General features: G+C 40.5%; 3 protein-coding genes across 6 annotated transcripts in view; 2 read left to right on the top strand and 1 right to left on the bottom strand.

Annotated features, from left to right (window-relative positions):
* Window positions 1-4,553, top strand: part of tmem19 (transmembrane protein 19) — a 16,263-nt gene extending 11,710 nt beyond the window's left edge. The window contains exons 4-8 of one of the 2 annotated variants that reach the window (XM_034526713.1): window positions 353-490; window positions 578-654; window positions 1,229-1,406; window positions 1,799-2,008; window positions 4,059-4,553. In XM_034526713.1, coding sequence (XP_034382604.1) covers window positions 353-490; window positions 578-654; window positions 1,229-1,406; window positions 1,799-2,008; window positions 4,059-4,219 — 764 coding nt within the window. In that variant the 3' untranslated portion in view covers window positions 4,220-4,553. The remainder of the gene's footprint in view (window positions 1-352; window positions 491-577; window positions 655-1,228; window positions 1,407-1,798; window positions 2,009-4,058) is intronic. The other variant, XM_034526715.1, reaches the window with a different exon arrangement.
* Window positions 4,554-5,037: 484 nt separating this feature from the next.
* Window positions 5,038-11,971, bottom strand: LOC117726526 (tetraspanin-8-like). Its single transcript, XM_034526847.1, has 9 exons — window positions 11,912-11,971; window positions 11,626-11,786; window positions 9,038-9,152; window positions 8,814-8,933; window positions 8,084-8,158; window positions 7,914-8,009; window positions 6,612-6,719; window positions 6,426-6,509; window positions 5,038-5,863 (listed from the first exon to the last, which is right to left on the bottom strand). The coding sequence occupies exons 1-9, from the start codon at window positions 11,969-11,971 to the stop codon at window positions 5,792-5,794; spliced, it is 891 nt and encodes a 296-aa protein (XP_034382738.1). The 3' UTR covers window positions 5,038-5,791.
* Window positions 11,972-18,890: 6,919 nt separating this feature from the next.
* LOC117726475 (pyrin-like) lies at window positions 18,891-22,785 on the top strand. Of its 3 annotated transcripts, none has more exons than XM_034526784.1 (5): window positions 18,891-19,149; window positions 19,631-19,775; window positions 19,862-19,964; window positions 20,645-20,930; window positions 21,057-22,785. In XM_034526784.1, exons 4-5 carry the CDS (start codon window positions 20,654-20,656, stop codon window positions 22,151-22,153), a joined length of 1,374 nt encoding a protein of 457 aa, XP_034382675.1. In that variant the 5' UTR covers window positions 18,891-19,149; window positions 19,631-19,775; window positions 19,862-19,964; window positions 20,645-20,653; the 3' UTR covers window positions 22,154-22,785. The 3 variants fall into 3 exon arrangements, with proteins under 3 accessions (XP_034382675.1, XP_034382676.1, XP_034382677.1); XM_034526785.1 differs by having other exon boundaries at window positions 18,938-19,149; window positions 19,496-19,775; window positions 21,057-22,726; XM_034526786.1 differs by lacking the exon at window positions 18,891-19,149 and adding an exon at window positions 19,234-19,295 and having other exon boundaries at window positions 21,057-22,726.
* The last annotated feature ends 40 nt before the right edge of the window (window positions 22,786-22,825 follow it).

Here is a 22,825-nt window from a genome sequence, read left to right as displayed (position 1 = left end):
CTTTGGAGGAAATAAGTTATAATCAAGAAGATTATTTGAAAACAAATGTTACAGGAACTAAAGTTGTTTGGTCGCTTCCTGGCAAGGAAAGGAATCAAGGAGGCACATGATCATGGAATAATAAAGACACCTGGATAAGGATTTGGATTTAATTAACAGATGATCGAGTGACTAATGTATCTGCTTGTAGAATATGTATTTATTCCAAATTCTTATTTTTCTATATTTTGCATTTATTGCATTGAAAGTACAAACAAATAGGAGCATTCTTGTTTTTATTTTATTTTTTTTATATATATATTTTTTTTTATTAGTTTTTCTTTGTGAAAAAAATGTACTCTTATGTCCTCAGCTCTCCTCGTGGGGTTCGTGTTGACGATGGCCAACTACAGCTTCTTCTCCGCTCTGCTGGCCTTCTTCATCACCTCCTCCAAACTCACCAAATGGGGAGAAGTTCAGAAGAGGAAAATAGACTCAGAGTACAAAGAAGGTGAGAGATGTTAAAAGTGTGCTTGTTGTGTTATTTTATATATATATATATATATATTCAAAGTACTCATGTTTGTGTTTCGGTCAGGCGGCCAGAGGAACTGGATCCAGGTCTTCTGTAACGGAGGAGTTCCCACAGAGCTGGCGCTGCTTTATATGATCGAGGTGAGCTCACTGGTTCCTTTATTCTGAAAAGTACAATATGTACCTCTGAGTACCTCTGTAGTATAGTAAGAAGTACAACATGTACCTCTGAGTACCTCTAGTATAGTAAGAAGTACAACATGTACCTCTAGTATAGTAAGAAGTACAATATGTACCTCTGAGTACCTCTAGTATAGTAAGAAGTACAACATGTACCTCTAGTATAGTAAGAAGTACAATATGTACCTCTGAGTACCTCTGTAGTATAGTAAGAAGTACAACATGTACCTCTGAGTACCTCTAGTATAGTAAGAAGTACAACATGTACCTCTAGTATAGTAAGAAGTACAATATGTACCTCTGAGTACCTCTAGTATAGTAAGAAGTACAACATGTACCTCTAGTATAGTAAGAAGTACAACATGTACCTCTAGTATAGTAAGAAGTACAATATGTACCTCTGAGTACCTCTGTAGTATAGTAAGAAGTACAACATGTACCTCTGAGTACCTCTAGTATAGTAAGAAGTACAACATGTACCTCTGAGTACCTCTAGTATAGTAAGAAGTACAACATGTGGTGGCTGTGTTCTCAGGTGGGTCCGGGTGAGATGGCCGTTGACTTCAGCAAACAGTACACGGCCTCCTGGATGTGCCTCTCTCTGCTGGGCGCGCTCGCCTGCAGCAGTGGGGACACCTGGGCGTCGGAGGTGGGGCCTGTCCTCAGCCAATCACAGCCCAGACTCATCACCACCTGGGAGGAGGTCCCAGTCGGTGAGGATCCAAAGAGGGTGTAATAGAAACAGTAAAATCCCTCCATTAACATACAAAATAGGATAATACTTGTAATAATACAAGTTGAAAGTGGTAAAACCATTAAAAAAAAGAATGAGAAATACTAATATAAAATAAAACTGTAAAAAAAGTAACTATAATAATAATATTTAGAATAGTTTCACAGATTTTATTCTGTTTAAAAGAAACGAACGGTTCAGTGAAAATGAGAAAATGTTTCTAATTAAATGTTTTGTGATGAGTGATCACAGTTTTAAGGTCAGTTTCAGTAATTATTGTAAACAGAAGGTCTTCTGGGTAAAAAGCTGATGTCGGACTGAAAATGCCGCTTTCGTTCATTTAGATAATTTCTCTTAATTTTTCCATTCCAGGAACAAATGGCGGCGTCACTCCCGTCGGACTGGTAGCCAGTTTGCTCGGCGGGCTTGTGGTGGGCGTGGCCTACTACGCCACGCAGCTCTTGTTGGTGGACGACCTGAACATGGCGCACCCCCAGTGGCCGATCGTGGTGTACGGCGGCGTGGCCGGCCTTCTGGGGTCGCTGCTGGACTCTTTCCTGGGAGCTCACATGCAATACTCGGGTAGGAAGGGAATCAATCTGCAGATTATTATTAATTAGTTCATCATTTGGTCTTTAAGTTGAAAGAGAAAATGTTTTCTCGAGTTTCCTTCGCGTCTTTATATTAATTGTTTTGTAGAAAACAAGCTAATGTTTATATTTAAGAAGCTGGAAAAGGATTTTTACTTAAAAACAATTTATAATTCACAACTTTCTAAATGTTTTAAACTTGACTAAATAATATATTTCACATCTGACTGTTTACAGTTCTATTCAAATGATGACTCACACATTAACACTTATAATAAGCACATTGTTATTGTACAGCCATCTGGTTAGTCAGCTGAGGAAAAGTAAAAATAGTAGTTACTTTGTTAAATTGTCAGAAAACTAATAAACAGTGTTTCATATAAAATATTTCATTGGTCCAGTTTCACACATGTGAAGATCAGCTGCTTTCCCTTTTACTAATTTGAGTTTATTACAAAAAACGTTTTGTTGGTTAAAATAAAGTCAAATATTTTGACTTAATGTTTGTTTATAGTATTTACTTTCATATGAGATACTAAACTATTACATTTATATGAAATATTAAACTATAACTTTTACTTTTACAAGAGATACTAAACTATTACTTTTATGAGATACTAAAGTATTACTTTTATATGAGATACTAAACTGTTACTTTTATATGAGATACTAAACTGTTACTTTTATATGAGATACTAAACTGTTACTTTTATATGAGATACTAAACTGTTACTTTTATATGAGATACTAAACTGTTACTTTTATATGAGATACTAAACTATTACTTTTATATGAGATACTAAACTGTTACTTTTATATGAGATACTAAAGTATTACTTTTATATGAGATACTAAACTGTTACTTTTATATGAGATACTAAAGTATTACTTTTATATGAGATACTAAAGTATTACTTTTATATGAGATACTAAACTGTTACTTTTTTATGAGATACTAAACTATTACTTTTATATGAGATACTAAAGTATTACTTTTATATGAGATACTAAAGTATTACTTTTATATGAGATACTAAACTGTTACTTTTATGAGATACTAAACTGTTACTTTTATATGAGATACTAAACTGTTACTTTTATATGAGATACTAAACTGTTACTTTTATATGAGATACTAAACTATTACTTTTATATGAGATACTAAACTATTACTTTTATATGAGATACCAAACTATTACTTTTAAATGAGATATGTTGTGGCAAAATGCACCTTACCCATGTTGAGTCTTTTCATGCTGAAATGACAAATATCAAAAATCCAAAACTTATCTTGAAAGTATTGATTCTGGTACGAATTCTGTGCAAGAGAGCGCTCCGGATTGATTATCACTCAGCATTTTGAAGACACTTTACAGGGGTGGGGGCTGTTATTGGAATATTCTGCTTTGGCATTTTAAAACAAAAGGAGTAGTTATCAGCGTGGTCACAGGACATATAGATGCATATATGTATACACTGTATACATATATGCATCTATATGTCCTGTGACTATACTATACATTAAGGAGGGCTTTGTCAGTGTCAATAATAATAATATAATAATAATAATGTATGTTGCTCAAGGACAGTTCAATATACAAACTATGGGGGGAGCGGGGATCGAACCGGCTACCTTGTGGTTACAGCCGACCCATAAAATTCATCTTAACCTCTGTGACATGCAAACATACATTACATGTAACATAAGTACTCATTCATACACACCAGGAGAAGATGACATGTGCTATAGCTGCTGCATAAACCACAAGCCTTGATAGTTTACTCAATAACAAACTTATTTAGCAGTTGACTTGTATAAGATACACATAAGAATAAATAAATCCCATTACAGATACTAAACGATCATAAGAGATACTAAACTATTACTTTTATTACAAAATACTAAACTATTACGGTTTGTTGACCAATGTGCTCCATGTGAGTCATCCAATTTGTTTACCAGCCTCTAAATGAATTATGAACGTATTAATTATTTTAGCGAGGTTTCACTAACTGAACGCTTCCCTCTTTCTCATCTTCAGGCTTTGACGCGAGCATCGGGAAGGTGGTGGGTTACGAGTCCGCCACCACCCGGCGGATCTGTGGAAAACCGATCTTGGACAACAACGCGGTGAACCTGTTCTCCTCCGTCATCATGGCTCTGGTCCTGCCCGGGCTGGCGTGGGGGATGTGGCCGCGATAGACACGCCCACCAGCCGCCGATTACAAAGACATTTGAGTCGCGTGTGAAACACAAAGACGCAGACACTCGGTTCGTGTGTTGTTACGTGATGGACGCGTAGGAGGAAACGTTGACGTTGTTCACACATTCACCCAACGACGCCACACACTGACGATCATTGAACTGAATTGTCTCAATTGAAATGCTGATTAACCGATTTCTGCTAAAGTCACAACACTAATTTATTAAGTGTGATGTTTTCAAATGATCCTCATTCTGTGCGTTATGAAATTACTCAATTATTTAAAGAAGTATTCCTATTTTTCCCTGATTTAATAAACTGTTCCATTCTGAATTAAGGGTGTCTTTCATTTGTCAAAGTGTGTGAATCTGTTGCAAGAAAAAGAAAAAGTCATAGTAAGAACTCGTAAAAAAGTATAGTATGTTGAACATAGTCATACTAAGTCGAAAAAAGTTTAAAAAGTAATATAGGTTGTCATAAAATAGTATGTTATTTAGTGCATATAGTGCAGTACCTCAGAATTGAAATGCACTAACAGCAGCTAATAAAATGATTTGAAGTTCTTGGGAGTTTTTAACTACTATATAATACAGTATATATACAGTATAAATGCATGAGCGACCAGATTAAACCACTGTACGGCTTTTTTTATAACAAAATCAATAAAAAGTTAATTATTTATTTAACAAGGTGGTCTAAGATATTAAATTCCAGGCTTATTGTTTTACACAGGCAATATAATTTATTACATTGTGTATTTCCGATGGAGTTGCAGCACAAAATCACAAGTGATATTTTCCAAAAATTGCAGCAGACATTGCGACAGACAGCATTATATGTTATATTTCTTCCTGCATCCAAATAAAATGAAAATATACATCCTTCATTTTCATTATAACAATAAATTTGATTTCAGGCATATTTCATGTAACCACAGGACAATTAATAAACAGAAAATAGAAAAACAAATGTGATTTATTACAAAGTTTGGCTAAAACTGAATCATTCATGTGGGATAGTAATGGCAATGTTATATTTGTAATCATATATAACCCTATTTGTCTTTTAATAATGGGCATCCATACTTAATAAACACCAGACATCACAAATAGTTTTTGACAATCATTTTTCTAAATGTTCTTTGAGGCCACAGTGTGAACAGAAACAATAACTATTGTTTAACTTGTTATATAGCTAAGTTTTTACTTCAGAGTTTTAAAAAAATTATAAAAAAGAATCGGTAAAGCTAAAAATCACAAACCGATATTTTGGGAATTCTACTTTTCTAATTTCATTTAATTCATTCATTTAATTATAAATAAATTTACTATCTTGATGGATGATTTTACACAATATTAGATGCTGAAAGATATTAATATAACTTTGTCACTATTAGGACTCCATAAATTACACACCAGGCTGTGTATTAATAGCATATAATGTCACCAAAACATCATCCACAGTAAAAACACAGCAGAACTGAGGTTACGTGGTACGTAGGTGATTGGGCACTGCTGATTGGCCGGTGTGTCAGGCAGCGACGGGAAGGGGGCGGGGCCATTTGTGGGTGTTCAGGCAGTAGAGGCGGTGTCCTTCCGGCTAATCTGGCAGTAGAGAATCATGGACAAGACCATCCCGAAAATCTGCAGAGAGAGAGGGAACATAGTAAAGACATTGTACTAAAATATTAATTTTGTTATGTTTTGTCTTCAGTTAAAACATTTATATCTGTAATATAATTAAATATTGTAAGACTTTAAATGATCTCCAATCGTGGCTCAGCACAGTTCTTCAAAGGTTTCGGTCTTACTTTGTCTGTTCTGTTCATAAAGAGGAAATATTAATAGTGGCGTACCCCAGGGCGCGACCCTGGGCCCCTTGTTTTTCCGTAATTAGATTATGTTACCCTAAAACTAGAACGTTTTTTTTTTTTTACCTAAGTACAAAAACAGAAATACTGTATTAGTTAATTAACTACAATTTAGTTCATTTATACAACTGTACAAGTAAAAAGCTAAATATTCCCCCTAAGTACTTTTTTTTTTTTACACAGAAAGTTTTAATATATTTCACCTCAAACACAAATGTAATTATTTACGGTTTACATACACTTCTAATATTAGTATTGCATCTTTTTGTGTTACAGTGTGTGCGTGTGTGTGTGTGTGTGTGTGTGTGTGTGTGTGTGTGTGTGTGTGCGCTCACCAGCAGGATGGCGATGGAGAAGGCGATTCCCAGCACCACCTTCATGTGTTTCTCCATCAAATTGATGATTTGGGTGGAGCAGGGCTGCAGGAGGAGAGAGTGACATCATCAGACTGATGTCCAACAGCTGATCCATAATCATTCCAACCGATTTATTAATGTTTAAATCCATAAAGCCGGTCTCACCGTGGAGTAGACGGAGGAAGTGCAGTTCGGCTCGGTGGCGTTGCAGCGGCACGAGTCGGGAACTTTGTCCCAGTCCGACGGTCCGTTCACGAGGCCGCAACACTTGAGCTGGAAGGAGAAGAACTGATTAATAACTGATCAATAACTGGTCAATAACTGATCAATAACTGGTCAATAACTGATCAATAGCTGGTCAATAACTGGTCAATAACTGATAAATAACTGGTCAATAACTGATTAATAACTGATCAGTAACTGATCAATAACTGGTCAATAACTGATCAATAACTTGTCAATAACTGATCAATAATGGCTGTTTTTACTGAACATGCAGAACAATGTAAAACTGACCTCACTTTTATCTTTAGTATGTTACATGTTATCTTATTTTAACTTTGTTCTTGTTTTACATGTATAATTTGCCAGTGTATGTGTGTGTGCGTATTTGTGTGTGTGTGTATATATGTATGTGTGCGAGTGTTTGTGTTTGTGTATATGTGTTTGTGTGTATATATGTGTGTGTGTGTGTTTGTGTGTATATATGTGTTTGTGTGTGTGTATGTGTTTGTGTGTATATATGTGTTTGTGTGTGTGTATGTGTGTGTGTGTATATATGTATGTGTGCGAGTGTTTGTGTTTGTGTATATGTGTTTGTGTGTATATATGTGTGTGTGTGTGTTTGTGTGTATATATGTGTTTGTGTGTGTGTATGTGTTTGTGTGTATATATGTGTTCGTGTGTATACATGTGTACACGTGTTTGTGTGTGTGTGTATATGTGTTTGTGTGTAAATATGTGTGTATAAGTGTTTGTGTGTAAATATGTGTGTATCTGTTTGTGTGTATATGTGTTTGTGTGTTTGTATATATATATATGTGTGTGTGTGTGTGTGTGTGTGTATGTGTGTATGTGTGTATATGTGTTTGTGTGTATATATGTGTGTATAGGTGTTTGTGTGTGTATATATGTTTGTGTGTGTGTGTATATCTATATGTGTGTGTATATGTGTGTGTATATAAATGTGTGTTTGTGTGTGTGTGTATGTGTATGTGTGTGTGTGTGTGTGTGTGTATGTGTGTGTGTGTGTGTGTATGTGTGTGTGTGTGTGTATGTGTATGTGTGTGTGTGTGTATGTGTGTGTGTGTGTGTGTGTATGTGTGTGTGTGTGTGTGTGTGTATGTGTGTGTGTGTGTGTGTGTGTATGTGTGTGTGTGTGTATGTGTGTGTGTGTGTGTGTGTGTGTGTGTATGTGTGTGTGTGTATGTGTGTGTGTGTGTGTGTGTGTGTGTATGTGTGTGTTACCTCCGCCTGCAGCTTCTCCAGGTCGTTGCTCACTTCCACTCCTTGTGAGGACAGTGGGGTGAACTTGGTGAGGCGGTCCTTCACCCAGTCCTTCACCTGCAGACAGACCATAATAATAAGGCATAGAGTCTGAAGCTCCTCACCAACCTACGGGTCACTTCCTGCTTTACCTTCTTCTCCTCCACGGCTCCCAGGATGCCGAGCGCCAGCAGGAGGACGAAGATGACGAGGAGGCTGACGAAGAACTGGAGGAAAGCGTGTTATTACATGAAAATGAAAATATATTTCTTAGTTAAAGTTAAAGCTACATTATTATTATTAGAATTATTCATTTGAAAATGTGGCTTTTATTTACATCCTAACTCCAACATATGAAGATCATAACATTTTCATTAAATAGTCATTAAATTAATATGTTAGTATGTTAAAAAGTTGTAAAAAGCCAAAATATAGGATGTTAAAAATAGTCATGAAAAAGTAATAATATAGTACATTAAAGAATTATATAATTATATAAGACGTCATAGTAAAGTGTGTTTAAAAATATAATAATATAGGATGTTAAAAATAAGAATAAAGTCTTATTATAGTCCATCAAAGAATTATATAGTCATAAGACGTCGTATGTTTAAAAAGTCAGAATAATCATAATTTAATTAGTTAAAAAAGTAATAAAAAACCCTCTTAAAAAGTCCTAATATAGTACGTTAAATTCATAAAAAGTAGTAATATAGTATGTGAAAATAAATAGATAAAAGTCATTAGATAGTGTTTACAAACAGTCATTAAAATGTATAAAAAGTCATGTTATATGTCACAGAAATAGACTAAACGTATATCTGTGTACACAATATAATATATATAAGTATACACAGTATAATGAAGTATAATGGGTCCCACTATCAGCAGCAGGCAGCGGTTCTCCCTGATGGCTCCACAGCAGCCCAGGAAGCCGAGCAACATGATGATCACCCCGATGGCGATCATCAGGTCGATGCCGGGGATCGCTTCATCGGTGATCTGGTGAGAGGTTATTATTATTATTATTATTATTATTATTATTATTATTATTATTATAAGTCATGTTTCATCCCTATATGTAAACGTGTGGACTTGAGTCTCACCAGGTTTCCGTCCTTGTGGACCTTCAGGTAGATGGAGACGCCGAGGATGATGCAACCGCTCAGCTGCAGGTAGAGACGGACAGGAAGTGTAAACACAACACCTCCACAATAAAAGCTTCAGCAACTCCACAACGTTACAAACACAACATTTTGTGTCACTGGGAAGTACAAAATATGAAAATGGAAATCAAACAGCATAACAAAGCTTATTTAGAGGATATATATCTTTTTTTTTTCATTTAACGTTTGTTAACGGCGTGTTTCTTAACGTCATACTTACATTTAATTATTACCTCTTTATTGACTTAATTAGAGTTAGATTAAAGCAAGAATATTTTACATATTTCTATTTGAATAAACATTTGGTTTTGGAAACAGACGAACAAGGACGTGACCTCTGTGCTCACAATAGTAACACACACAAACGCACACAAACACACACAAACGAATGCACACACACACACACTCACACACACACACACATAGTTCCACCACGCCCTGAGCTAAATGTACTCTCAGGCTGAAGGTTGAATAAACAACAGCGTAACCAGGATTTACTGAGTCACACCCTCACAGCACACACACCTGACCAGTGGAACCAGTAGAACCAGTAGAACCAGTGGAACCGTGGAACCAGAGTGATTTGTTTGTTTTTGATGAGCTGAGCAGTGATGGAAGAAGAACTCCACTGTTTTACTAAAAGCTAAGGTTGGAAATATTCCTGTTATATTTATTGAAACTTTCATTACATCCCGACAGCACTCAATAAATCAAAAGCTGCATTCTCTCTACTGACCACCAGGGGGCGACTCCTCTGGTTGTATAGAAGTCTATGCTTCATGTGTTAAAGCTGCATTCTCTCTACTGACCACCAGGGGGCAACTCCTCTGGTTGTATAGAAGTCTATGCTTCATGTGTTAAAGCTGCATTCTCTCTTCTGACCACCAGGGGGCGACTCCTCTGGTTGTATAGAAGTCTATGCTTCATGTTTTGAAGCTGCATTCTCTCTCCTGACCACCAGGGGGCGACTCCTCTGGTTGTATAGAAGTCTATGCTTCATGTGTTAAAGCTGCATTCTCTCTCCTGACCACCAGGGGGCGACTCCTCTGGTTGTATAGAAGTCTATATAAATGACTCTACTTCTCTTGATGTATTCCCTCAGTAAACATTGTAAACATTAGTTTTTGGTCTCAATCTCTAGTTTCAAGTCTTCTTCAATACAGCGTGATGTTCATTTAGTAAATTATGGTCATTTAGAGTCAAACAGACCATAAAGCAGGGTATGCTTTAGGGGCGGGGCTACAAGGTGATTGACATTTACAGTTTAAATACTATAACTACATTTTACTGAATATACTAACGTATTTTACAGTAACAGAGTATTTGTCATGTGTGGTATTAGTACATCAACACCACCCAAACAAAGCTGGTGGTTTCTTTTTAAGGCTCCCAACAAACACTGCATGAAAAGCCTCCGACGGAGTTGTGGCTCTTTGTTATCCCCAAAACATCTTGGTAGTCAAAGGGATTCAAACCCGCGGCCCCGTATCATCAACAAAGAGAGAAACCTGCAGAGCGACCGAGCAAAACAAACACGCTCTCCGAGCTCTGAAGCGAGATCAAAGATTAGATTAGATCTGGATTAGAAATGAGGTTAAATGAATCTGACGTTAACTCAAACTGCACCTGATCGGGATTTCATTGGTTTATCGGGATTACAAGGAATTGGGATTACGGTCGTTTTGGGATTAGTCAATCGTGGAAACAGTCGACAGGATTGAGATTAACCTCAGTCACAGTTAATCAGGATTACATGTGCAGCAGCTTGTGATAACAGTTGATCAGGAAGGGATTTATATTGATTTGTAAACAGTTACTCAGGATCTAGTGGAGCAGGATTACAACTTAATTAATCAGGAACACGGTTGATCAGAATTACAGTTCATCTGGATTCAATTAGATATTTATTAGTGATTATTGGATTAGCAGCTGATCGGGAATCAAATAAATGAGGATTACATTGATCAGGACTGAAATTATTACAAATTACAGTGTATCAGGATTACATCGGATTAGGATTATAGATATAAAACATTACATGTATTGGAATGGCAATTGATCAGGATTATAAAGGATCAGGATTACTTCTGAACTGGATCACATTTAATCAGAATACATTTTCAGTTTAGCAAATGTGCAGATTGCAGTTGATTGGCGTTCAAGTACAATTGGGATTATGGCTCATCGGGGTTAAAATAACAGTTGATAAGCATTAAAATGAACATTTAGTCACTTTACCGCTCCAGGTTCATCTTACTGTCTCTTGGTCTCTTATTGTTGGTTTTTCTTGCCTTGCCCTTTCTTGCCTATCTTAATCAAACTGTTGATATCAATATTGTTATTGATAAATTATGTCAAGTGTTTGTCCCTCTCGGGTAGCAGCTAATAAACCTTGTGATAATGCAAAAAAAAAAAAATACAAGGTGCTCGTTCTGTCGCTTCAGCTTGAAAGGGGGCGGCTCGTCCCTCAGCAGTGACTCAGAGGTTGAGTTGTTGTGTAACTGAGACTCTTTGTAAATTAATCAGACCAGCGAGCAGGCGAGTCGGTGTCGTTACGCAAGAACACAAAGAGCACAAAGAGCACAAAGTTACAGCAGTGACACAACTGACCAATCATGCGTGGACAGTCATGAGCCCTCTGAGCCTGTGGGAGAGCGCCCACTGGGTTCGGGCCCTCGCTGAGGTCTCTCTGAATCAACAAGCGTTGCGTTTAATTCAGACACTATTTCTAGGTTGTACAACAATAAGAACATAATTATGAACCGCACTGCAACCACCGTACGTAAGAAGTGAACATAGCCACCACAACGTCACCCATCGGTTTGTGGACTGTGGTTTTGAAGCCACAAGTTTGGCCATTTTGGCCGTCGCCATCTTGGTTTTTGTATGTCGCCATCTTGGTTTTTGTATGTCGCCATGTTTTTGTATGTCGCCATCTTGGTTTTTGGATGTCGCCATGTTTTTGTATGTCGCCATCTTGGTTTTTGGATGTCGCCATGTTTTTGTATGTCGCCATCTTGGTTTTTGGATGTCGCCATGTTTTTGGATGTCGCCATCTTGGTTTTTGGATGTCGCCATGTTTTTGTATGTCGCCATCTTGGTTTTTGGATGTCGCCATGTTTTTGTATGTCGCCATCTTGGTTTTTGGATGTCGCCATGTTTTTGTATGTCGCCATCTTGGTTTTTGGATGTCGCCATCTTGGTTTTTGTATGTCAACCATCTTGGTTTTTGTATGTCGCCATCTTGGTTTTTGGATGTCGCCATCTTGTTTTTTGTCCGTCAAAATTTTGTTCATGTTTTTTGTCCGTCGCCATAGCAGGTTTGGTTTGTGGTCGTCTTGGTTTTTGGCTGTCACCATCTTGTTTTTGTCCGTCGCCATCTTGGTTTGTTTTTTTGTCGATCACCATCTTGGTTTTGGCCATCGCTATCGTGGATTTTGACAAAAAAACACGTACAACAAAACAATGCTGTGATAGAAACCTGTCAATCACCTTATGGCCCCGCCCTAAAGTATATCCTGCTTTTATGGTCTGTTTGACTCTAAATGCACCATCATTTATTACATTACATGTCATTTAGCTGACGCTTCTATCCAAAGCGACTTACAATCATGTTACTACTGCATCATATCATGTGCTTTTTAAGTATAAAGTAATCAAAGTGTTTAACACATGAAGTGCAGTAAAAAGTACAACATTAAACATCTGTAAGTTTAGATGTAGACAGGAACCGCTTCCTGTTTCAGTGTTTCAGAACAACTTCCTCAGAGCTCTTCTTCAGACTTCACAGTAGAAGCAGAAGGTTTGTCTGATGGAATAAGAGCTGCTGAACTAATCACATCAAACCCCTTCGATCAGAATATTTAGGGTTCAATAGTCATCGAGGGTCACTGGAGCTAATTCTACACCAAATCCCCCGTCAGGGGAGTTCCTTTCAATCAAACTATTTAAAAATGTAAAATAAACCCATCTGGTGGTTAAAATATATATATCACCCCCTCCCCCATCCCCCATCATCACATCATCATTAGGTAACACATGTCCACCATGTCCGCTGAGTGGGTAGAATCAAGTTAACATTGATTTAACATCATTTCTGGGAACACAGACTGAAATAAACTCTGCAGACGGGTTATTTTAAACAGAGCCGAAGAGCCGAAGGCCCCCAGAACTCCTCATCGGAGCACCCACGTCGTTACTATTAGTTATTAATCCAAGGTAGGTGTGAGGAAACACAGGTACGTGTGAGGAAACACAGGTACGTGTGAGGAAACACAGGTAGATGTGAGAGAAACACAGGTACATGAGAGGAAACACAGGTACATGAGAGGAAACACAGGTAGATGTGAGGAAACACAGGTAGGTGTGAGGAAACACAGGTAGATGAGAGGAAACACAGGTACATGAGAGGAAACACAGGTACATGTGAGGAAACACAGGTACATGTGAGGAAACACAGGTACATGAGAGGAAACACAGGTACATGTGAGGAAACACAGGTAGATGTGAGGAAACACAGGTACATGTGAGGAAACACAGGTACATGAGAGGAAACACAGGTACATGTGAGGAAACACAGGTAGATGTGAGGAAACACAGGTACGTGTGAGGAAACACAGGTAGATGTGAGGAAACACAGGTAAATGTGAGGAAACACAGGTAGGTGTGAAGAAACACAGGTAGATGTGAGGAAACACAGGTACATGAGAGGAAACACAGGTACATGAGAGGAAACACAGGTACATGTGAGGAAACACAGGTACGTGTGAGGAAACACAGGTACATGTGAGGAAACACAGGTACATGTGAGGAAACACAGGTACATGTGAGGAAACACAGGTACATGAGAGGAAACACAGGTAGATGTGAGGAAACACAGGTACATGAGAGGAAACACAGGTACATGTGAGGAAACACAGGTAGATGTGAGGAAACACAGGTAGATGTGAGGAAACACAAGTACATGAGAGGAAACACAGGTACATGAGAGGAAACACAGGTACATGTGAGGAAACACAGGTAGATGTGAGGAAACACAGGTACATGAGAGGAAACACAGGTACATGTGAGGAAACACAGGTAGATGTGAGGAAACACAGGTATATGTGAGGAAACACAGGTACATGTGAGGAAACACAGGTACATGTGAGGAAACACAGGTACATGAGAGGAAACACAGGTAGATGTGAGGAAACACAGGTACATGAGAGGAAACACAGGTACATGTGAGGAAACACAGGTAGATGTGAGGAAACACAGGTACGTGTGAGGAAACACAGGTACATGAGAGGAAACACAGGTAGATGTGAGGAAACACAGGTAGATGTGAGGAAACACAGGTACATGTGAGGAAACACAGGTACATGAGAGGAAACACAGGTACGTGTGAGGAAACATAGGTAGATGTGAGGAAACGCAGGTACATGAGAGGAAACACAGGTAGGTGTGAGGAAACACAGGTACATGTGAGGAAACGCAGGTACATGAGAGGAAACACAGGTAGGTGTGAGGAAACACAGGTACATGAGAGGAAACACAGGTACGTGTGAGGAAACACAGGTAGATGTGAGGAAACACAGGTACATGAGAGGAAACACAGGTACATGAGAGGAAACACAGGTAGATGTGAGGAAACACAGGTACGTGTGAGGAAACACAGGTAGGTGTGAGGAAACACAGGTATGTGTGAGGAAACACAGGTAGGTGTGAGGAAACACAGGTACGTGTGAGGAAACACAGGTACATGAGAGGAAACACAGGTACATGTGAGGAAACACAGGTACATGTGAGGAAACACAGGTAGGTGTGAGGAAACACAGGTACATGTGAGGAAACACAGGTAGGTGTGAGGAAACACAGGTACGTGTGAGGAAACACAGGTAGATGTGAGGAAACACAGGTACGTGTGAGGAAACACAGGTAGATGTGAGGAAACACAGGTACATGAGAGGAAACACAGGTACGTGTGAGGAAACACAGGTAGGTGTGAGGAAACACAGGTACGTGTGAGGAAACACAGGTACATGAGAGGAAACACAGGTACATGTGAGGAAACACAGGTACATGTGAGGAAACACAGGTAGGTGTGAGGAAACACAGGTACATGTGAGGAAACACAGGTAGGTGTGAGGAAACACAGGTACATGTGAGGAAACACAGGTACATGTGAGGAAACACAGGTAGGTGTGAGGAAACACAGGTACGTGTGAGGAAACACAGGTAGATGTGAGGAAACACAGGTACGTGTGAGGAAACACAGGTAGATGTGAGGAAACACAGGTACATGAGAGGAAACACAGGTACATGAGAGGAAACACAGGTACGTGTGAGGAAACACAGGTAGATGTGAGGAAACACAGGTACATGAGAGGAAACACAGGTACATGAGAGGAAACACAGGTAGGTGTGAGGAAACACAGGTACGTGTGAGGAAACACAGGTAGATGTGAGGAAACACAGGTACGTGTGAGGAAACACAGGTACATGAGAGGAAACACAGGTAGATGTGAGGAAACACAGGTACATGAGAGGAAACACAGGTAGATGTGAGGAAACACAGGTACATGAGAGGAAACACAGGTAGGTGTGAGGAAACACAGGTACATGAGAGGAAACACAGGTAGGTGTGAGGAAACACAGGTACATGAGAGGAAACACAGGTAGGTGTGAGGAAACACAGGTACGTGTGAGGAAACACAGGTACATGTGAGGAAACACAGGTAGGTGTGAGGAAACACAGGTACATGTGAGGAAACACAGGTACATGTGAGGAAACACAGGTAGGTGTGAGGAAACACAGGTACGTGTGAGGAAACACAGGTAGATGTGAGGAAACACAGGTACGTGTGAGGAAACACAGGTAGATGTGAGGAAACACAGGTACATGAGAGGAAACACAGGTACATGAGAGGAAACACAGGTACGTGTGAGGAAACACAGGTAGATGTGAGGAAACACAGGTACATGAGAGGAAACACAGGTACATGAGAGGAAACACAGGTAGGTGTGAGGAAACACAGGTACGTGTGAGGAAACACAGGTACATGTGAGGAAACACAGGTAGGTGTGAGGAAACACAGGTACGTGTGAGGAAACACAGGTAGATGTGAGGAAACACAGGTACATGAGAGGAAACACAGGTACATGAGAGGAAACACAGGTACGTGTGAGGAAACACAGGTAGATGTGAGGAAACACAGGTACATGAGAGGAAACACAGGTACATGAGAGGAAACACAGGTAGGTGTGAGGAAACACAGGTACGTGTGAGGAAACACAGGTAGATGTGAGGAAACACAGGTACGTGTGAGGAAACACAGGTACATGAGAGGAAACACAGGTACATGAGAGGAAACACAGGTAGATGTGAGGAAACACAGGTACATGAGAGGAAACACAGGTAGGTGTGAGGAAACACAGGTACATGAGAGGAAACACAGGTAGGTGTGAGGAAACACAGGTACATGAGAGGAAACACAGGTACATGAGAGGAAACACAGGTAGATGTGAGGAAACACAGGTACATGAGAGGAAACACAGGTAGGTGTGAGGAAACACAGGTACATGAGAGGAAACACAGGTACATGTGAGGAAACACAGGTAGGTGTGAGGAAACACAGGTACGTGTGAGGAAACACAGGTAGATGTGAGGAAACACAGGTACGTGTGAGGAAACACAGGTAGATGTGAGGAAACACAGGTACATGAGAGGAAACACAGGTACATGAGAGGAAACACAGGTACGTGTGAGGAAACACAGGTAGATGTGAGGAAACACAGGTACATGAGAGGAAACACAGGTACATGAGAGGAAACACAGGTACATGAGAGGAAACACAGGTACATGAGAGGAAACACAGGTAGGTGTGAGGAAACACAGGTACGTGTGAGGAAACACAGGTAGATGTGAGGAAACACAGGTACGTGTGAGGAAACACAGGTACATGAGAGGAAACACAGGTACATGAGAGGAAACACAGGTAGATGTGAGGAAACACAGGTACATGAGAGGAAACACAGGTAGGTGTGAGGAAACACAGGTACATGAGAGGAAACACAGGTAGGTGTGAGGAAACACAGGTACATGAGAGGAAACACAGGTACATGAGAGGAAACACAGGTAGATGTGAGGAAACAAAGTAAGAAGATCTCATGTTAACTCAGTGGAATATGACTCTGTTATCCCACCTTGTGTCAGCTGCATGCAAACACTGGTGTTATGAACGTATACATGTTCCTGCCAACAGAGCTTCAGTGGTGTTATGAACGTATACATGTTCCTTCCAACAGAGCTCCAGTGGTGTTATGAACATATACATGTTCCTGCCAACAGAGCTCCAGTGGTGTTATGAACGTATACATGTTCCTGCCAACAGAGCTTCAGTGGTGTTATGAACGTATACATGTTCCTGCCAACAGAGCTCCAGTGGTGTTATGAACGTATACATGTTCCTGCCAACAGAGCTTCAGTGGTGTTATGAACGTATACATGTTCCTGCCAACAGAGCTCCAGTGGTGTTATGAACGTATTCATGTTCCTGCCAACAGAGCTCCAGTGGTGTTATGAACTTGTACATGTTCCTGCCAACAGAGCTCCAGTGGTGTTATGAACGTATACATGTTCCTGCCAACAGAGCTCCAGTGGTGTTATGAACGTATACATGTTCCTGCCAACAGAGCTCCAGTGGTGTTATGAACTTGTACATGTTCCTGCCAACAGAGCTCCAGTGGTGTTATGAACTTGTACATGTTCCTGCCAACAGAGCTCCAGTGGTGTTATGAACGTATACATGTTCCTGCCAACAGAGCTCCAGTGGTGTTATGAACTTGTACATGTTCCTGCCAACAGAGCTCCAGTGGTGTTATGAACTTATACATGTTCCTGCCAACAGAGCTCCAGCTGGTTAATACTTAACTTCAAGTGTTTGTCAAACTGGTCCAACTGGTGTTACAAAGTAAACTGAAGAGTCTGATGTAGAATACGCACTGGGGAGATCACACATGTAGTTGGTGCATTGGTCACGCTTTAAAAACAAATAAAATAACTGTAAATTCATCCTGTTGAACCGACTCACACTAAATAAGAGAGTTGCAGTCGTCTTTGTGAGGTAATAAAATTCAATTTAAGATAAATTACAGCTCTCTGAAAGAACGGACATTATGAAATGTTCTTCACTGGTGAAGAGAGTAACCAGAATCAAGAATGACGTCTACATTTCTGGGACGTGTGCAGAGATTTGAAGGCCAAAATAGGACAAAGAGATATTAACCCGATATCCGGTAGTCCGTCTTACTCTCACTGAGCTGGAGAACACAGAGACCCCGAGAGGAGGATGGGAATCAAACGGGGCCTCGGGTTGAGCTTTGAGGCACTCCGACCAGTCGAATCGTGACATCACTTCCTGTTATGCTCTTAGTTATTGGTGTCGTGGCTAAAAAAAAACGTGTTTGTGGCCACATTTGAACCAATTCCCGTTCTGGGCGTTCCCAAGAATGGACTTTGACTCGATCACAAAATAACACGCTGTACAGATCGAAAAACCTCGCTCAGGAACATTTGGGATCTTGGGCTTCGGAAATAAAAATAGACTCTTGACACAAAAATACAAGCAACATGTTAAACCGAAACATCGTGGAACCTATAACGTGCATGAGGATCTTTAGTGGGCGTAACCATAGCTGCATGTGTCTTTAATAGAGTGAGGTGGAGAGAGAGAGAGAGAGAGAGAGAGAGAGAGAGAGAGAGAGAGAGAGGGGAGGGAGGAGGAGGGTATGCATGTGTCTACGTGGCAGAGAGGGAAGCCGGGTTTTAGTCTTTGTAGCTGCAGCAGAGGGGGGGTGGAGGTCTGGAAGAGCCCACTGGGCGTATATGCAGAACATCTGCTTCGTTTACTTCCCGTCTGGGATTGGTGCTCGTTGTTTGCCTCGTTGGTGTTTTTGTGTCCGTGGAGCTCGAGTCTCACTGGTGTCGGTCTCTGCAGGTGGACTGAGCCGTGCGGTGGTGGACCTCCTGGAGCATTGCCTGGAATTGCATGTCTGTGCGATCAAGTCTGGTAAGTTTATTATTGGTGGGGGGGGCTAACTCCATTGTTAGTCAACACGACTAACAACTAACAACGCGACTCGTTTTTGGTTGAGTCTACTCCGCTCTCATCAGGGTCATCACTGTCTGCTACCTGCCAAGCAAACAGCAGACCAGGTTAGTAACTGTAACGCTAACCCTAAAAACATAATAAGTAAGGTTGTGTCTTTAGTGCTCTTTAGTTGGTTTAATTATTAGAAATGTCAACATGGCATAACCATATGTGCAGAAAAGGATTACAAAATCCCATTTTAAAGAGCGTTAAACTTCAAATGTGAAGCTTCAGCAGGAAAACAAAAAGCTCTTTCTGGTTTCAGTGTTTTCTGAGGTCGTACAGAAGAACTGAGAATCCTGTGAGGAGCGACTTGTCTGGACAAGACCAACCAGAGCAAAACCTGCTTCAGCCCCTGCATACTATCTATACAAGACACTCTTCTTTTTCCCTATGCCAGCTCGTCACCAGGAGGACACCAGTGGTCTCCCAGTATCCTGTTCCTGTTTCCTGCTTGGACTTTTAGTTTGGATGGACATGAAGCTACCAAACCAACCAAAGTCTCTTCATTTCAACCTGCTCTGCCTCCACGTGTCTGAGCTGTGGTACTTGGATTTAATTTAATATAATGATCTCATTATTTAAAGCTTCAAAACTCACCCTAAAGAGTTCTGTCCATGTTGTATTCCAGCTTTAATGCCTCTGTGAGTGTGCAGCACTGAAGCACAGCGGATTCATCAATAAGAAGCAGCAGCTTCTACCAGAAGAAGAAGTCAGCTGGACGAGTTTAACAAGTAAGAAACACGTGTGAATAATGTGTTATTGTCCGTCATACACGTTATAGTGTAACAGAGTAGAACGTACGTTTAACTTGAATTAACTTTTATCTGCGTTTTATTAGTCAAAAATAATATCCTCCCACACGCGTGCATTTAGTGATTATTTATTAATTTGCAGGTGTGTGTCTATGGGCTGCACATAAGAAGTGGATGTAGTCCCCATGACATCACCCATTAGTTTGACGACTGACTTTAAGAAGCCTTAAATTAGTCATTTCTTTGTTTTTTTGCAAAAGGGGGTGGAGCTTAGTACAACCGAATGGTAAATAATTTTTTGGCGACCAAAATGTTACAATTAACTTTGGTGAAGTGAAAACACAGACAACTACCAGACCTGGTAATGCCGTGGTAGAGACCTGTCAATCAACCTTGTAGCCCCGCCCCTGATACATCACCTGCTTTATGGTCTGTTTGACTCTAAATTACCATAATTTACTAAATGAACATCTCGCTGTATTGAAGAAGACTTGAAACTAGAGATTTAGACCAAAAACTCATGTTTACAATGTTTACTGAGGGAATAAATCAAGAGAGAAGTGTTCTCATTGACAAAAATGCAGAGCTTGTGACACCATTTGGTCAACGAGTAGCTTTAGATCATCCAAATAGGAAAACTGCATTCTTTGTTTCACTAGGGAACCACGATGACGTCAACAGATATTTGGAAAACTCTGGAGAACCTGTCAGAGAAACAATTCAAGGAGTTCAAGTGGTTCCTGAAGCTTGAGGGCAATGCTGAAGGCTTCTCAGCCATCCGAGAAGCCGGGCTGGAGAAGGCAGACGGGCAAGACACGGTGGATCTGATGGTGCAGAAATATGGCTGCTCTAGAGCTCTGGAGATAACCATGAGCATTCTGGAGGAGATCAACAGGAATGATCTGAAGCAGTATTTGTTGAAAACTATCAGTTCAAGACGAAAGGGTAAGAGATTTCACCCGCTTTTTATAAATTATTATCATTATGGAATATGTCGATCCGAAGCATCGGCATTTTTGAAAGGATTCTGTAGGACTGACCACGTGTGTGTTGTGTTCTGCCTTGTTTTAGACCTCAAGAACCCTGACTATGTTCCTCTTAATTGTGATTATGGAAAACCGAAGTCCAAGCTTGGGGCGAGAAAGTCTGAAATTAAGCTGATGATCCAGAAGAGACAGATGAAGATCTTGGAAATCAACCGCTCGGCAGAGATCAGCAGTAAATCTGCAGACACGCACATCGTGCACAGCGAGCGAGTCTCGACTGTTTTTCAGCAGTCTGTCAAGAGAATTATGGATGACCTCATTGAGGCAATCAAAGAAAAGCAGGAAACGACAAAGAAACTGGCCGAAGGACTCGTCCGAGAGCTGGAGCAGGAAATCTCTGAGCTGGAGAAAAGAGGCTGCGAGGTGGAGCAGCTCTCACGCAACGCGGACTGCCCTGACTTCCTGCAGAGCTTCTCGGACCTGAATGCTCCTCCACCCACCAAGAACTGGGCAGAAGTCAGCGTCCCTCTGCCAACATACGGGGGAATTATGGGCACCGCTGTGAATCAGCTGGAGGAAACCTTCAGAACAGAGAAGGAGGCATTGCTTTCTAAAGCCAAGTTGGAAAGGGTCCAGCAGTCTGCGAAGGACGTGACTTTGGATCCCGACACGGCAAACGTCAACCTCAATTTGTCCGCCGACGGGAAAGAAGTTTACTGCGACGACGCAACGCGAAACCTCCCGGACATCCCAGAAAGATTTAATCTTGCTATAAATGTCTTAGGAAAGCAGAGTTTCTCTTCTGGGAGGTTTTACTACGAGGTTCAGGTTAAAGGGAAGACGTCCTGGGATTTAGGCGTTGTCAAAGAGTCGATCAACAGGAAGGGGTCGATCTCGGCGAGCCCCGAGAAGGGCTTCTGGACGATGTGTTTAAGAGGAGATCAGCACATAGCTCATAATGTCCACCTCAGTTTAAAACATCAGCTGGAGAAGGTGGGCGTGTTTGTGGATTACGAGAAGGCTTCAGTGTCCTTTTATGACGTAGACTCCGCAGACCTTATCCACAGCTTCGCTCACTGCTCCTTCACTGGGAAGCTCTTCCCATTCTTCAGTCCCGGTCTTCAGTGCGGTGGTTCAAACAGCACCCCCCTGATCATCTCTCCCGTCAATGATTATATTTGATAAATCAGCTACTTTTGCCATTTAAGAAACATCGCAAGTTATGGCGGTCGTGGCGTCAGAGACTAAACAAGTTAATGATCCTACAACCGAGTAGGAGATCAGGGAAATGCTTTTGAAACTGTCCCAGAATGCATCAGGATTTGGTTTTAGTCCCCGGATGTACCGCTAGATGGCGCCACTTCCTCTTTGATGAAATGAAGACGTGTGTTGTCTTGCTCTGCTCCCGGATCAAGAGTTCTTCCTTTAAATACATGTGTTTATTGTAATAGTAAAAATCCCTTCCTTGTATTTGTCTGTTGGCTTTCAGAGTTAGTGTTGAAGAAATGAACTAGTTGAACTAGTTATTGGTCCAACTGGCTTGAAGGCAAACTTCAAACCAAAAACCAGAGGAAACGAGTGAGACGCGTGACCTCTGACCTCCCAGTTTCCCAGGGAAGAATCTAATCATTATTACTTCATGTGAGGTTTTCACAGGAGCTTAGACTTTACTATTTACTTTACTACTATACAACCAGAGGAGTCACCCCCTGGTGGTCAGTAGAGAGAATGCAGCTTTAAGGCGCTTCAGCTTTGGATAGGCTAGCTGTTTCCACTGTTTCTATATATTTTACATAAAGCCTCGATTTGCAACAACAATAATCATCATGTGTGCGTCTCTTTTTTTTAAACCAC

The sequence above is a fragment of the Cyclopterus lumpus genome, chromosome 23 (assembly GCF_009769545.1).
Source record: "Cyclopterus lumpus isolate fCycLum1 chromosome 23, fCycLum1.pri, whole genome shotgun sequence".
NCBI classification, from domain to species: domain Eukaryota; kingdom Metazoa; phylum Chordata; class Actinopteri; order Perciformes; family Cyclopteridae; genus Cyclopterus; species Cyclopterus lumpus.
The sequence above is the reverse complement of the archived record's forward strand: the minus strand, read 5'-3'. Positions and strand labels throughout refer to the sequence as shown.

What these genes read in the sequence shown, in the direction of transcription:
- LOC117726526 (XM_034526847.1), bottom strand. Translation starts at nt 11,971, where the DNA reads ATGGCGACGGCCAAAATGGCCAAACTTGTGGCTTCAAAACCACAGTCC. An exon ending in ACCGACTCGCCTGCTCGCTG is followed by an intron (nt 9,153 to 11,625) that starts GTCTGATTAATT and finishes GAGTTGCTGAAG; the next exon opens with CTTTTATTGTGGAGGTGTTG. An exon ending in GAGCCGTGGAGGAGAAGAAG is followed by an intron (nt 8,010 to 8,083) that starts GTAAAGCAGGAA and finishes GTCTGTCTGCAG; the next exon opens with GTGAAGGACTGGGTGAAGGA.
- LOC117726475 (XM_034526784.1), top strand. Translation starts at nt 20,654, where the DNA reads ATGACGTCAACAGATATTTGGAAAACTCTGGAGAACCTGTCAGAGAAA. An exon ending in TATCAGTTCAAGACGAAAGG is followed by an intron (nt 20,931 to 21,056) that starts GTAAGAGATTTC and finishes GCCTTGTTTTAG; the next exon opens with ACCTCAAGAACCCTGACTAT.